Here is a 14,032-nt window from a genome sequence, read left to right as displayed (position 1 = left end):
AAGCTAAAGCCCCCACCGCTACCAGTCAGACTGAGCCTCTCTCACTTGACCAGGCAGCAAACCCATTGCTACGCACCCACGCGCTCCAAGCACGATTGTCGTATCAATCGCCCAACTTCTCACAAAGGTTGGAACCTCCGAGGCCGCCGCAACCGCAGAGTGCTCCAGGCTCCACGAACACGACTCTGAGCGACCATGTCTCCGCAAATTCCAAATCCGAACTTCACAAACCTCCCGACAGATCTCAAGACGCTGGTCGTCGACCACGTAAGTAGTACCACGCTTTTTGTACCACGCCGGCGCATGGCTAAGCGCCTCGCAGATCAACCGTCCCACTGATCTCAAGAGCCTGTGTCTCACGTCCAGGCAACTCCGCGAAATCACGGTCCACCGACTCTACCGCGATGTCACCATCGATGTCGGCTCGAGCAAGGACACACGCCTTGGGGCGTTCCTCAACCCCAAGAACATCGGTCTGCCACACATTCGCAAGCTCGACCTGTACCTGACGGATGTGATCGATAAATGCAACCAGATACACCAGGCCAACTTTGCTGTGCGCATGATACTGGAGCTGTTGCCGGAGAACATACTCGAGAAGTTTTCATGGCATCCGTGGTCGCCCTTCTCAGGTGACAACCTGGTGTTGCTGTACAAGAAGCAGAAGCGCCTGAAGTGGGCGGAGAGCATCGCTCTAGACAGGAACGTACTGGACGAGCTGCAGAAGATTCCAGATTTCAAGGAACAATTCGCCAATGTTCGTAAGATCGGTCTATATCCAGACTCTCGAGAGGTCCTCGACTACTGCCATTTCATCTTGAAGCACACATCGAATCTGGATAAGATCACATTACATGCGAGTTTCGACGATAGCGATGTGCCGATACCAGAGAGGGAACTGAACGACTCGTCGACGGGGCCTGGTCTGATCACTTCTATGATGTTCAGCCACATGCAGCCTTTCGCGAAGTGCACACCTCTTGCGCTAAAGGAGATCACGTTGCAAAAGCTTGGTCTGCGATATGCAGCAGAAACGTACTGCAAGATCATCGACTTCCGCACCGTCAAGAGCATCCGTGTCTTCAGCTGCACTGGTACCGATGCTTTGTTTGCAGAGCTGAGCAAGAGCACGAAACTCCCTCAGAAGCTTGAGACTCTGGAGATTAAGTTCACAGATAACGCCGAGAATGATGGGTTGGGCGCGCTGGATGGCTTCTTGTGCCTCGTCTCCGGCATCAAAGTTCTCACGCTAGACTATTCAAGTGTGAACAGCTTGCCTGAATCTGCCGGTGTTGTACGCCATGGCAAGACGCTCAAGCAGTTGAGCGTACATGCTTCGAGGGCGCCCGACGAGTGTGATGACGAGCTGGTGTATGACTATGCCTCGTTTTCGCAGATCTGTAAAGACTGCACATTGCTTGAACAACTCTCGATGGCGTTCCCGAATGTAAGCGTTGTTCGGCCCAAGAACGACAGCTTTGTCAACTTCGAGGTAAACTCACCCGTCTGTCAACACATTGGAATGCATGCTGATTTCTTCCAGAACTGCCTCGGCGACCTCCCCAACCTCGTAACCCTCAATGTCACCACATGGCCAACAACACGTCCATCGTCCAGCAAACTACCCCGCAAGATATACGAACACCTCCTCGCCGGTCTCGCGCAACAAGGCTTCGAAACCAGCACTAAGCACGCCAAACTCCAGGGCAGAAACTCGAAGCTGGCAATCATTGCTTTCGGCGCCTCAGATCGTGTGTACGACCGCGAAGATAGCGAGAACCAGATCATCTTCGTCAAGGGGCGGCAGATAGATCCACTAGGTAATGAGAAGAGCACAGCGGTGCAGATTGGGTGGTGTCTGAGGAAGTTTGTGGATGCGGGCGTGAAGAGTGATGTCCTTGACTTCTCGTTGAGCCATTCGAGGAGGCCACCGACAGAGGATCCGCCTAGTAGCGATGATTCGGATTAGAGATCGAGGATACGGCGTGGGCACCTCGTGCGAATAGCAAGGGGCATGCTGAAATGGGTTCCCTGGAGGAAACCGAGGGGGAATGGTTGAATTTAGCGATGCAGTGATCGTGCCACAGTCTAGCATAATGCCCACGAAGCAATGCGCTGGTACCTGTAGCCCATAGCTGTTCGAATCTCGGGTCCTGGTTCGCCGTAGACGGCGTCCTAAGAAAGCATGCACTCGTCACCTTGGAGCTGGACGACCCTGCAGCTGAGGAAAGTTCACTGAAAGGCGTTCCACATTGCGAAGTTGGTCTAGGCACATACTGGTGCGATTACATTCCTGTCTGGCCGTATCACGGTTTCGAGTGACTTGGAACAAAAGTAAAGACTAGAACACCTGCACTTGATCACATGGGGCATATATCAATCTGCTACAGAACGCAGTCCAAAGGAATTGAATTGAGTAACGACGCTGACTACATATGGCACGACATTCGACATCGATACGATCAATTCGCTAGTGGTCGAGTCTAAAAGCTTAGCGGCTATCTTTGCTAGATTTCACGGTGCAGAAATGCGAAGTACTCATGATGTCAGCGTGCGGCCAGCGCTGCCCCACCGTCCGAACGCTTCGTCTGCGCAACAGGATTGTTGCTTGCAACACACGCGATCCCGCTTGTGTTCTCCCTGCACATCAGGTCAAGAATATCTTGCCCATTGAATACCTAATCCTACGGGCTCTCTGGGTTCTCTTCAGAGCCAGCGCTACGCGTTTAAGCTTTCGGCCGGCTTCAGATTGCACACTTCATCACCACTGTGATCATGAGGGGCTGACAAGACAAAAATCGTAAGTGCAACCAACGATGATAAGGACCTCTAGATCAGATCGAATTAGACTGTGGGAGAACTCATTCACATAAGGAGGCTTGGTCGCAGAGACCAATGGTGTCGTTCTACTCGACGGTGAGTTTTGACCAGGTGGACGGGTGGCGTGGGAGTTCGCTGGGTGGATGTGTGCCGGGGAATCATCTTGCATGCTGTGCTGCAAGCCCGAGACGCCTGTCCCTCTCAGTCTTACTACTGATATCCAACCCAATCATGCGAGATCTGCTTCGCATCATTCCCTAACCGTGGTTGGTTCCGTTATGGCGTCCCAGGGCTTTTTTGGAACCGAGCTCTAGCTGCTCTGGCGCTGCTGCTTCCGCCCAGGTCCTCTTTGTCTCAAGGAGGTAAAGCCCGTCAATCCTGCCAGGGGCACGTTGCATTTATTTTCGGCAGTCACTTCGCCCTGTCGCACCTCCGCAAGGCTGCTATAGGTATATATGATCAAACTGTCCCGTCCCAAGCTGCACTCTGTCGAGCATCACAATCCGACATCCATTCCATCAAATTGAACATATCAAGCTCAAACTCAAACAAGCAGAACTGCTTCTGGAGTTCAGCATCAACTGCTGAACCTGCAAGACACATCCTCAATACTTCACCACAGGGAGCTGAACTGCTCACTTGCTAGAGCCTCGCTACTCCAATGATAGTGAACACCAGTAAGCAGTCTTTCGTACATCTACACAATATCATATTGTGTCAAACTACGGTCGACCCGTAATTGACCAAACGCTAGGTTCAAACGTTCCGATGGCGTCAGATGCTGGCTCTACTTGGTTGATTGAAGCTATCTTGGCGCTCGCCACTCTCCTTCTGATGCTGTTACTTTCCAGTTTGAACCTTCTACTCAAGTGTCCGATGTTAAGATCTGGCATCTCAGGCTTTGGGAGCTCCACGTCGGTCACCATCAGATCTGACGGTACAATATCCACGCACCATATACCACTAGGCTTTGGCTAATCACAGTCAGACACTGATATGGTCTCCACGGAATATCGGTGCAGGCGGATGGGTGGACATTGGAGATGTACGCCGATATCAACAGCAGACGTACACTTCATTACTTCACCTTAAGAAAGGGCCCGGACCTCTGAAACGTCACTGAAAGTACTTGTGGAACTCACTCTCGCCGATGACACGTAACCTTGTTGAACGGTATAATAGTCTTCCCGTACTGTTATTCATCAGCGATATCATCCATCTGCTTACACTGCCTCATCCTATTGTTTCGCTTGAGATCTACCAATATTCATCCCGCAGTACAAATGCTCCGCAAAGGGCAAGATTCACCTCAAGAACACATCATGTAAGCCAGAAATTACCATCTATGATATGAGCCATCTCAGTTCACACGAGTGCCACGATTCTGGGACGCTGGACCAAGCTATTTAAACTTGAGAACTAGGTAGGTGCTTGAGTGAGGAAGTTGTCCACTGCCTCGTGCTTTATGCTATCAGATAATCTGGCAATCGCGGTTCGAACCCAAAAAGGCACACCTTCTGTCACTTCACTTTTACAGCACATTTCTCTAGTTTCCTCGCTAGCACCACGTCCCATCACCTGGAACAGCTGAAAACGCTCCTTGCGATCCTTAACTGAGCGATGCTGATCAAGCCAACCACACAACTCCAGCGACGGCCTATCTACCAGTTGATCGAGCACCCTGTGAGTACCATACCTACACTTATACTGCGTAAGCCGAATCTTGTCCTCTCGTGACTTCTTGGTCGCCTGACCTGGGTTTGCGTGCATTCCACTTTCGGCGTTGTTGTTGAACTTGCCTGGACAAGTACGAAGGATGATGCTGGAGGGATCCAGGATCTTGTCGTTGCGCTCGGCATATGCAAGTTGTGGCGACGTGGGTGGTCGTGGAGGGAAGTCGGAGAGACGGGCGGTGAATCAGCTGCACAGCGAGTAGTTTCATAGTTGTCGAGTGCACTGTCGCTCACCTCAACTGTCAGTGATTCTCGTCATCTTCACGGGCTTCCAGTGGCGCGTCTTACTTGACTGAGTTGGAAGTAGGTGCATCCACACAAGCAATCGGTGCACGGAAACGATCGTTGAGCTTAAGATGCTGAAGAGCTGTGTGGAGGAGTTGTTTGGTTTGAGCGATGCAAGACCACCAGCGGTCGTCGTAATGGACTTTGGGCATATGTTGCTGTGAATGGCGAGGAGTGACTTACAATGCTTTTTGAAGGCACACGTTTGTGCTGATGGCATTGTTCAGCGTCCACCATAGCCATCTTGAAAGTACTGTCGAGTGTTGTATCTTGTTACACATGTAATAGTTTTTCTCACAATCAGAATCAGCAAACCCCTGATGTCAGTTGTCGGGGTCTAAACCTGTCTTGAACATGGGCAGTGTATTGGGTTGGTGAGTAGGTTGCTCCTATCATTATCGTTCGCATCATCTGACAGAACACGAGGGTAACAGTGTTGATCTATTCGCTATGAATGATGCGAATGCTCAAAAAGTAGACGATGCCGCTAAAACCAGGAAGCCTGAGCCCTGCTATTATCCAACCCAAACACCTAACCATGTACAGTCGTTCATACCGTAAAGAAATATTGGCTCTAGAGAGTCAGAAGCATAGCAGCGACCAGCGCCACTACGAAGCTGATGGTGGCACTACCAGCGAGCTTGCTTCCGGCGCCGCCATGGATACCAAGAATCTCAGCCTGCCTTGAGAAGGTGACGTTCTGCTGGATCGACTCGTTCAAGCACTGTCCATTGGCGATGTCCAAACCTGCCAGATCGTCAGGTACATGGAAGAACATGTAGCTGCGGTTGTTCAAGCCTTTGAAGCCTTCAGTGTTGTACGGGAACCAGTCGCTGCTGTCGGTGGACGACGTGTTGCGCAGGAAGATACATTGCACCTGGTTGGGGTAGTCGTGGGCGAGCTGAGGGTAGTCCTTCATAACATCGGAATTGGAGGTGTCGGCGACAAGCACGAATTTTCTCTGAGGGAAAGTCACGAAGATCTTCTGCAAGAGGTACATGCGGATGGACAGAGTAGCCTTGACGTCAGAGAAGTTGAGGGGTCGTGTGTCGAAGGAACCGCCAGGGTAGGTCTTGTAGATGAAGTCCATGTAGTTGCGAGTGGCCTGCTCGGGGGTGGTGGTCAGGTAATGGAAGTGCGTATTGTTGGGCAGAGTCTGCGACCAGTTGCGGTAAATGTCGGGCATGTTCATCCACTGGGTAAAGTTATGGGCGAAAGAGTTTAAGAGACCTTCTTTAGGATCGTAGATCTTGGTCACCCTGAGGATGTCGTCAATGTCCGAGATGAAAGTGATACCTGTGGGAGGAACAAGGAATGCGGTGGCATTGCCAGTGTTGGTACCGTTGGTGTGGACGTTGAGGCGCTGCACGTTCTCGGTCTCGTTACCGTTCAGAAGACCGTTGCTCTGAATTGGCACGAAGACATCGAAGTCTCCTTCAGGGGTGGTTTCGTATGGCAGTGTGATGGTCTGGTTGCCTCCGGGCGGTGTGATAGCATTGCCGCCTCCGGGCTCACCATCACCACCCTGCATGGGCGCAGGCTCGAGTGTCATGGTAACATTCTCATCGCCTTGCTGGACAACGAAGATCGATCGTGTAAGATTACGAGCGTTGGCCTTCTCGTCGTCAGGCAGCTTGTCCACGCTTGTGTCGATCAAGAAGACGTTGGCGAGATCATCAATCTTTGACTGCGAGATGTTTGGAATCTTGTAGACATTGCCGTGGAGACGTACGTTCCAACCCTGGTCGGTCCAGTTCGCGTACGGTGGGACGTTGAGGACTTGAGTGGGTATCGCAGCAAGGTCGTCATCACCAATGCCCAAGCTTGACATAACATCGGTACCGGTCGGGAGATTTTCGAACCAACCAGGGATGCCTACTTCGGTCAGCACAAGCTTCTACTAGCGTAGCCTATACCTAAAGCTTACCATCAGTGAAGAAGCTCGGCAGATCGGTTCCAAGGACGCTTCCCCAAGACTTGGCTACACCTTCAACTCCGCTTTTGATATCATCCAAGATGTTCCGTCTCTGAACGTAGCTGTATCTGTCGTCGAACCGGATCGCCGCGGGAGTCACGATGGGTGCTCGGACTTCGACCTTTGCGGGTGCGGCAGTTGGGTCTGGCAGAGTTATGGCGTGTGCGAGGCCCAGAGTCGCGCTCAGCAGCAGGGCGCGCTGCGAGCTTCTGTTAGGGACCATGTTGTTCTGTTATTGTTGATAGGGGCAACCGGGTACAGTCGCGTGCTGATCGCGTGCCAATTGCATGAACTGGTGGACTGTACTGCTTCAAGCAATTGACTGAAGGATAGGAGAAGTCAAGAAGCAAAGGACCGACGAGATTGATTGAAATGTAGAAGGTAAGCGGCGAGGACTTGTTTTATCGGTATGTCGTCTAGCAAGTTTCACATAACGGCTTGTGTTGTGGCTGCAGTATACTATGATGTCACTCCTGCCGTTTAGCGCCATCGAAGCTTGTTTACGACACCCAGAAAGGCTAAAGCGCCCACATCGAGTCCGATCTTGAGGCACCACACTGCCACACATCATGCACGCTTGCATGGTGCATTCGCGATTCGGAATTCGCCCGAGAGGCCAAACGAAATTTTGCGGGAAATGTTTGGAAAGCTTCGTTTTGGCAAGACAGACCTTGGGCGCATGGGGCGGCAGGGTAAATCAGGTGCACGTGCCATCTCATTTCGTCTCTATCCCTCGAGTCGTTCCCTCAAGTCTCACTCCGTCGCTATATCTAAATACATCAGGCCTAATATACCTTGACGTCGCGTTGGCAGTTTTATATACCTCAGAGAAATAGTAGTTAAAGTACTCCAAGAAGACATACTTTGGCTCGATCGGAGTTCACTAAACGTACAGCAAATGCCAAAGGGCTCGTGCAAGCAGAATGCAGAGTTCAGAGGTCAATGAGATCAAGAGGGCATGGCTTTAGAAATCACGGACCATCGGGGCAATGGGATGTCAATACTCTACAACTTCTCGATATAGCTCTCCAGTTCTCGGGAATGTAGCAGGATCGGCCTCCGGAGTCAATGTACTGCTTACAACCCATAAATGACCCACATTTGAGCGATCGATTGGTAACAAAACCAAGAATCGAGTGATAAGTAACGCGGATGGGCCTCACATTAGCGTACTATGTCCTGTTGGAGACGCTGAACCCAAGCCCAAGCCGAAGACGACAAACCCCGCTGCTCCTAAGACATCGAAGGCAGTCACTCCTCCAAACACGTCGAAAGCTGCTACGCTACCCAAGCCCTCTTTGTCCCTCAAAGCTTCCTCCACCAAGTCGTCGTCCAGCGTAGCTGCGTCCACTACCGCCAACTTCGCAAACAAATGTGCCCAGATTGGTCGTCGAGACACGGTGGGTCAGCTTCCCGAACGTCGTGACCTCGAAGATATGGGCTCTGTAACTCGCGACCTGCATGATCTAATTGTCAAGCGCGGGGCCAAGTCGGGGACTGGTTGCGACATCAAGGTAAGCCTCAGAAGATCAACTTAATAACAAAAGACTTTGACTGATTGCCTTTCTCCATTGCAGCTCACCGCAGACAACTATCCTTCCTATAGTAGCATCAAGACTGCCAAAGCATAGGGCTGGAAGGTTCCAGACCCTTGCTCCGACTACACTTGGGGTGGACCTCTTGACAAACAGGCGCTGAAGCCCCTTACCACGTACGAATCGGAGCACATCCTTGCATGGCAGACAATCACTGGGTTCCTAGACTATGTGAACCGATTGCCGGCATACTAGGTCAAGGACGATAACGGCGTTACGAGGAAGACCTACAATTTCTTCACTCATCCCGTTCCGGCAATGAATGGCAAAAAGGTTGACTTTTGTCAGTACTCCAACGCTACGTGGGCACCTCTAGAGAACGATGTTACGTTCACGGTTGGAAACGGCAGGAAGCTGGCTCCGCGGAAAAGCATGGCAGCCGAGTAGCCCAGTAATAACAACTACAAGGACGAATTTATCCTGCTGTAGAAGAACACAAATGCGCTTACCAAGGCCAACGTAAGCGAGTCGCCCCCCTGAGTTTCGATGTCGCTGACACATCATTGTAGTTATGGAACACAGAAGCGATCTACACCGATACGAAAGTCTGTTGACAAGAGACGTGAGACCCTCCAACGCGTCCGCCGCATTATCGGTGCTCCGAGGTACCATACCCACGCCGACATCCAAGCGACACTTAAAAGCAGAAAGCGCGTATCAGCAAACGGTTCGAAGCTATCGAGAAAGAGCTACCCATTAACTCGCGCAACAGCGTCCACAATGGCCAGCCCACTCCTTTTGCTGCCTATCAGGTCCAAAACCTGAAGGCCAAGTGGGTCACGTGTATGGATGGCATGTTTGACAAGGCCAAAGCAAAGGCGAAGCATTATACAGACGATGGTATCCGAGAGTCTGAAGGCGGAGTTCTTGATGGCAAAGAGGATCCAGGAGGCCAAGCCTGTTGCGAATGATGGTAAGGCAAAGAAGGAAGAGAAGGAGATTTTGGCAGATTTCCAGAATAACATCAAGGACTTGGAGGCATCGTACAAGATGGTCGCTGATTGGAAGAAACCTTGGTAAACAGGTTGGAGGATGATGTGGGTTAGGTGTTATATGGACAGGGAACAAGGCGATCTGGAGCCGTATTATACTTTAACACCCTATCAAGATCTTCCATGCCATTTGAAGAGATTCTCATCATATTGTAAAGCAGCCTGATAGAGATTTACGACTTTCCAAACTATCGAAGCGATTCAAGGCGCAACTGTAGAATAATCTTGCCTTCATAAAGGGCCTAAGAACTACAACGTATTTTGTTCATAACGAGTAATCCAGTGATACTAGCTGGAGACCTCCAGCCGTCACTATGGAATGAGAAGGGGTGTGCTACGTGCGACTCATTGAAGGGGGAAGATTGAATGTCTGCTCGTTCACCCTGAAGGGACGACACTGCAGATTCATCTCTAGATGAATACCGATCAAGCGGCAAGCCGAATCTATCCCAGAATGTTCATGCCAATGAAACAGTTTTGGTGGACCAGACAATCGCCATATTGCGGATCGCTCCAATATTCAATCAGGTCATCTCCATGGTCCCGTTGCCCAATGTCCTTACACAACGCGTGTAGCGTAGCATCCGGGCGCCACTTGGCAACGCTCCACCAGATCTATCGTGAAGCCGAATAATCTTTCCATGTCCATAGATACCAGATTCTCTCTCCTGGCCGAAGGTATTGAATGCCGAATCCAAGAGGCTGTCCGGCTCCTGGCGCATGGATGAGATCCTCAGGCTCATAACGTACTTCTCGCTCTCCGAGCTCCTACATCACATGGGACCAGAGTGCTGCTTCCTTCAGTTTCGACATCGTAGCAGATGCTTTTACAAACGAGGTGAAGAGTGGGACGAGCTTTTCGTCGATGGGAACGACGCGGAATTCGGCCGGCCCAGTAATTGACCATCGGTCGCCCTCGTCCTCTAGACGGTGGCCGAAACTCTGCTCATCTCCGGTCTCTTGGAGAGGAGGGTAACCGCTCTAGATGATTTGGTAGCCGACCGTATATGTATCTTCTCCTTCCGGCCTTTGGAAATACCAAGACCCAGAAGGGTGGACAGGATGAAACATGACATCGAGGCACTCAATGTTGGCGAAACAGCCCAGATACCCATTAGAAAATAAGTTCTCGTCTGCAACCACCCTGAGCAGGGGCTTGCGGAGGTTCTGCACAAGGAGCTCAATACTGGAGCTGAAGGGATCTCGAGTAGCTGGGCTGATGAGGTCAGGCATCGAGCGTCTTTGGTCATGACCTTCAATTTCGGACAGTGGGTTGAGAAAGTCCAGCCGCAACCGTCTCAAATTTTTGGGCAGAATGATGTTGTTGAACGCCTTGGTGAAGTTGTGGCGTGGGTCGCGTTGGGGTCCAGTGTACTCACTCTTCCATGAAGTGCAGTGCCACCTCATCCTCAAATGAGGGTGTCCATTCGTCTCCACCGATATTACAGCCAAGATACTCAAGGTTGGGAAATTGGTAGCCAGATCGAGGAGTACACGGTAATTAAATTTGAAGAGCGTTCTATTGATCTTGTCGATTTTGTTGACTGCTGTGCCGTGAAATACCTCAGAAGAACGAATAGACTGTATCTCCGGAAGCGTAGTAGCGGATAGTAGATGGACACGCTAGCTGAAATACCGGCGGTGCAAGCACATCTTACTGTCGATCACTTTTGTGGGAGTGAACATTGTAAGTCGTATTCGACTAGGGGCACATTTTCCCGCGCGCTCCTCCGCAGTCTTCAAAGTCGTGAAAAGGAATTGGATCTGCCGAGAGAAGTTCTCGTCTCTCAAGCGGATGTTAGTCTCGGTTTCTCGACACTGTATCTTCTCTTTCGTCAGCCTCAAGGCTGGATGAGTAGGCCTGAACTCCACCTGGCAGAGGTAGAGAAGTCGATGGCTGGTGTAGGTACTGATGAACTTTTGAGCAGTGGAGGTGGTTAAAACTCTCCTGGTGAAGATTTCAGAATAACTCTCTGACAAGAATTGGAATTTCCGGGAGAACAACAGCGTAGTTTTCAGGTCTCGGACATCGAGATTGCGACAGATTCGATCCACCAGTTCTTGCAGGAGTTGGTCCATCACAATCTATGTGTATTGAAGCGTCTTCCATAGTCTTAGACTCAGATAGGACGTTAAACCAATCAATCAATCAATCAATCAATCGCCCTATCCCACAGATCATGAGTGGAGCTTGATGCCCCATCGTTACCGAACATGTTTCGCGAGAGACAACGTGTGCAACGCGTGCGGTGAAGGAACTCTTGAGCGCGATTGAGTCGCCTAGGCTGAAATTGGACTGATCGAATTTGTCTTCTTCCAGGGTTCGAGCGTCGCTCATCCTCCGCTCTACACAACACATACAGATTTACACTTCGAACATACGCTTGCGTTTTTGGCTGAATATCTGAGAAACCAGTCTATGCCGAGAGTATTCATGACTGCCCCGCAGTGCTGATGTGGCCTAGTGTAAGCCTGCAACCCGGCTTCCGTCCCGGATATCCTCTGTCGACTGGGCAGTCGGACAATTCATAAGCACCACTTGAGACCGTAGAGCAATATCCCATCCATACGTCCTCTCGCCCAATATTGAGCAATAGGTATCTGATACCATGCCTGTACCATTTGTGCGACCTTACGATTCAGCCCGAGATTTTGAGAACGGTCTTCACGTCGTAAGTAAAGGAATATTAGATTTGACAGCCTCCCATTCATCACTTTAGAGTTCTTCGTCACGATCGAGCCCACATTGGATTGGGAGCCAACGCGTACAATTGGTTCTTATCTCTGGTACAGAGGTTACGTGAGCCTCACACCCGCTACTTGTTTTGTGCTCGACGATGGGAACGAACGCGCTGTAGGCTATTGCATTGGCACAGCCGACACGACAAAATTTGCAGAAAGATGGCGGCAGGAATTTGCTCCCACAGTGGACCCCCATCAAGTTCCAAGGCCTGATGTTCAGACTGAAGACCCGTTGATGGAGAAGGAGGAGACCAAAGGCTTCAGACATGCAATGCACCACGCTGAGTGCAGTGCTCTACAAGCATGGCCAAGAGAGCTGGAGAGGTACCCGGCGCATATGCATATCGATATTCTGCCCGAGTTCCAGAGGAAAGGGTGGGGTTCGATTCTGATCAACACACTGTTTGATGCAGTGAGACGAGAAGGCGCACCTGGAATACACTTGGACATGGTCCGGTGGAACACAACCGGCAGGCGCTTTTACGAGAAGATTGGTTTCAAATCATGCTCTTTGGTGCTAGACAATGGGAAGAGCGGAGAGACCGGCGTGAACGATGTGGTTCTGACGTTGGTGAAGACATTGTGAGCTATCTTTTGCACTACCGTGTCCGTGCTCGCAATGCGCATGTTCGTGCAACGCGCAACGCGCACCCATTATCAACATCACCACTTTGCAAAAATGAGGCTGTAGAGCCACACACAAAAGCTATTCTCGTAAGATTTCTTGGTGGAGTGTTCTATAGACCTATGCAACAAAGTTCCTCTATAACATGTTTCATAAGCGAGTCGGCGGCCACCCAAGCGAGTCGGCCACCCAACACCGGCAACACGCTTTCGCAACGACGTTACGCAACACCACGCTATAGAACTATAGCTTGCAAGCTTTTATAGTGTTACTCAGAGTCTTCGCTATTTTCTGCATTCTCTATTTCTACCTTGCAGGTGCGGGAATTGTGTCCAATTTCACCGCAACGCCCACAGCGTCCTCCTGTGCGCGCCCTCTTTGCAGTTGTCTGTTACGATCAAAGGGCAACCCGCAACAACACTGAACGAACAGGACTATGCAACGATACAAGAGGAGCCGAGGATCTGTAGTATTGATCGACCCGAACAGTTAGGCTGCGTCAGTATCCTTGGTACGAACAGTATACTCAGTACAATCAATATGCTCGGTACGAGCAGTATACTCGAAACGCTGAGTATACTCATACTAACATTGTCACGGTCTAGGATGACTCCTGCCTGGTGTACTTCACCTGCCATGAGGGTGACTGCTTCTTTGCACTAGCGTTGTTTACTGTCGCCCACCTATACATACTGTTTGTAGCTTCATACAATACAACCCCAGTTCAATCCTTCGATTTTCCCTGTCTGCGCACTTTCCACGAACCGCAACAAACATGCATACTACAGCCACTAAGCAGACTCTATGAATCTTCTTGACCTCTCAACAAATGTGTGAACCCGTCAGGTTGCCGTAGGAAGCTGTGACATTTTCGATAGCTGTTGTATTACTATGACGTAGAAGCCAACAGACGTTGCAGGCAAGAATTTGGTATCCGGCAGAAGCTATGTAGTCGTCGAACGCATCCAAATGCCAGGGAAAAGCTGGTCAATCTCTCTCTCGGAACGCCAGGCTCCCTTAAAGGCGTACAGTGAAAGCGAGCGATCTAAGCCGGCTACTGCGAGAAGACCGGCGCCAACGGCTAGAGAGCTCTGCGTCATCATACATTGTGGTGATTGTGGTCTTTGCCTACTGATGAGGTAAATGATGGTGTAACAAATGAGTGTAGCAAGCGCGTCGTAGACGGACCTTGAAAAGCGGCGTTGGCAACGCGCTTAAAACGACATGCGGAAGCCGCGTACGGAGTTCGGAATTCGAACGCCGGC

The 14,032-nt window shown here is 50.7% G+C and overlaps 7 protein-coding genes across 7 annotated transcripts; 4 read left to right on the top strand and 3 right to left on the bottom strand.

The window, feature by feature from the left end:
• The first annotated feature begins 24 nt into the window (after positions 1-24).
• Positions 25-2,369, top strand: BU25DRAFT_360532 (uncharacterized protein). The gene is made up of 3 exons (XM_033703672.1): positions 25-267; positions 323-1,492; positions 1,544-2,369. Exons 1-3 carry the CDS (start codon positions 196-198, stop codon positions 1,967-1,969), a joined length of 1,668 nt encoding a protein of 555 aa, XP_033566033.1. The 5' UTR covers positions 25-195; the 3' UTR covers positions 1,970-2,369.
• Positions 2,370-4,327: 1,958 nt separating this feature from the next.
• Positions 4,328-5,265, bottom strand: BU25DRAFT_197776 (uncharacterized protein). The gene is made up of 2 exons (XM_033701074.1): positions 5,022-5,265; positions 4,328-4,776 (listed from the first exon to the last, which is right to left on the bottom strand). Exons 1-2 carry the CDS (start codon positions 5,117-5,119, stop codon positions 4,482-4,484), a joined length of 393 nt encoding a protein of 130 aa, XP_033566032.1. The 5' UTR covers positions 5,120-5,265; the 3' UTR covers positions 4,328-4,481.
• A 147-nt stretch (positions 5,266-5,412) lies between these two features.
• On the bottom strand, positions 5,413-7,036 carry BU25DRAFT_418580 (uncharacterized protein; the record flags this gene model as incomplete). The annotated part of the gene is made up of 2 exons (XM_033707882.1): positions 5,413-6,713; positions 6,766-7,036. The coding sequence occupies 2 exons, from the start codon at positions 7,034-7,036 to the stop codon at positions 5,413-5,415; spliced, it is 1,572 nt and encodes a 523-aa protein (XP_033566031.1).
• Positions 7,037-7,378: 342 nt separating this feature from the next.
• BU25DRAFT_445892 (uncharacterized protein) lies at positions 7,379-8,603 on the top strand (the record flags this gene model as incomplete). The annotated part of the gene is made up of 3 exons (XM_033709460.1): positions 7,379-7,883; positions 7,920-8,327; positions 8,445-8,603. The coding sequence occupies exons 1-3, from the start codon at positions 7,803-7,805 to the stop codon at positions 8,601-8,603; spliced, it is 648 nt and encodes a 215-aa protein (XP_033566030.1). The 5' UTR covers positions 7,379-7,802.
• Positions 8,604-8,978: 375 nt separating this feature from the next.
• Positions 8,979-9,551, top strand: BU25DRAFT_407473 (uncharacterized protein). The gene has a single exon (XM_033705543.1). The coding sequence runs from the start codon at positions 9,246-9,248 to the stop codon at positions 9,426-9,428; it is 183 nt and encodes a 60-aa protein (XP_033566029.1). The 5' UTR covers positions 8,979-9,245; the 3' UTR covers positions 9,429-9,551.
• Positions 9,552-11,248: 1,697 nt separating this feature from the next.
• Positions 11,249-11,479, bottom strand: BU25DRAFT_316776 (uncharacterized protein; the record flags this gene model as incomplete). Its single annotated transcript, XM_033702204.1, has 1 exon — positions 11,249-11,479. A coding segment is annotated over one exon (231 nt), but the record flags the coding sequence as incomplete, so codon positions are not given.
• Positions 11,480-11,973: 494 nt separating this feature from the next.
• BU25DRAFT_445891 (uncharacterized protein) lies at positions 11,974-13,941 on the top strand. The gene is made up of 4 exons (XM_033709459.1): positions 11,974-12,076; positions 12,121-12,724; positions 13,085-13,314; positions 13,470-13,941. Exons 1-4 carry the CDS (start codon positions 12,010-12,012, stop codon positions 13,583-13,585), a joined length of 1,017 nt encoding a protein of 338 aa, XP_033566027.1. The 5' UTR covers positions 11,974-12,009; the 3' UTR covers positions 13,586-13,941.
• The last annotated feature ends 91 nt before the right edge of the window (positions 13,942-14,032 follow it).

The sequence above is a fragment of the Macroventuria anomochaeta genome (assembly GCF_010093625.1).
Source record: "Macroventuria anomochaeta strain CBS 525.71 unplaced genomic scaffold BU25scaffold_4, whole genome shotgun sequence".
NCBI lineage: Eukaryota > Fungi > Ascomycota > Dothideomycetes > Pleosporales > Didymellaceae > Macroventuria > Macroventuria anomochaeta.
Note: the sequence above shows the minus strand (reverse complement) of the source record. Positions and strands in the feature narration are given on the sequence as shown.

Bases quoted from the DNA above. Each gene is read 5' to 3' on its own strand.
- BU25DRAFT_197776 (XM_033701074.1), bottom strand. From the start codon at position 5,119: ATGTGTAACAAGATACAACACTCGACAGTACTTTCAAGATGGCTATGG. The intron at 4,777-5,021 runs GTAAGTCACTCC...GGTGAGCGACAG, and splicing joins GTGTGCCTTCAAAAAGCATT to TGCACTCGACAACTATGAAA.
- BU25DRAFT_360532 (XM_033703672.1), top strand. From the start codon at position 196: ATGTCTCCGCAAATTCCAAATCCGAACTTCACAAACCTCCCGACAGAT. The intron at 268-322 runs GTAAGTAGTACC...AGCGCCTCGCAG, and splicing joins AGACGCTGGTCGTCGACCAC to ATCAACCGTCCCACTGATCT. The intron at 1,493-1,543 runs GTAAACTCACCC...GATTTCTTCCAG, and splicing joins ACAGCTTTGTCAACTTCGAG to AACTGCCTCGGCGACCTCCC.
- BU25DRAFT_445891 (XM_033709459.1), top strand. From the start codon at position 12,010: ATGCCTGTACCATTTGTGCGACCTTACGATTCAGCCCGAGATTTTGAG. The intron at 12,077-12,120 runs GTAAAGGAATAT...TCATCACTTTAG, and splicing joins GAACGGTCTTCACGTCGTAA to AGTTCTTCGTCACGATCGAG. The intron at 13,315-13,469 runs GTACGAGCAGTA...TACTGTTTGTAG, and splicing joins CAGTACAATCAATATGCTCG to CTTCATACAATACAACCCCA.
- BU25DRAFT_407473 (XM_033705543.1), top strand. From the start codon at position 9,246: ATGGTATCCGAGAGTCTGAAGGCGGAGTTCTTGATGGCAAAGAGGATC.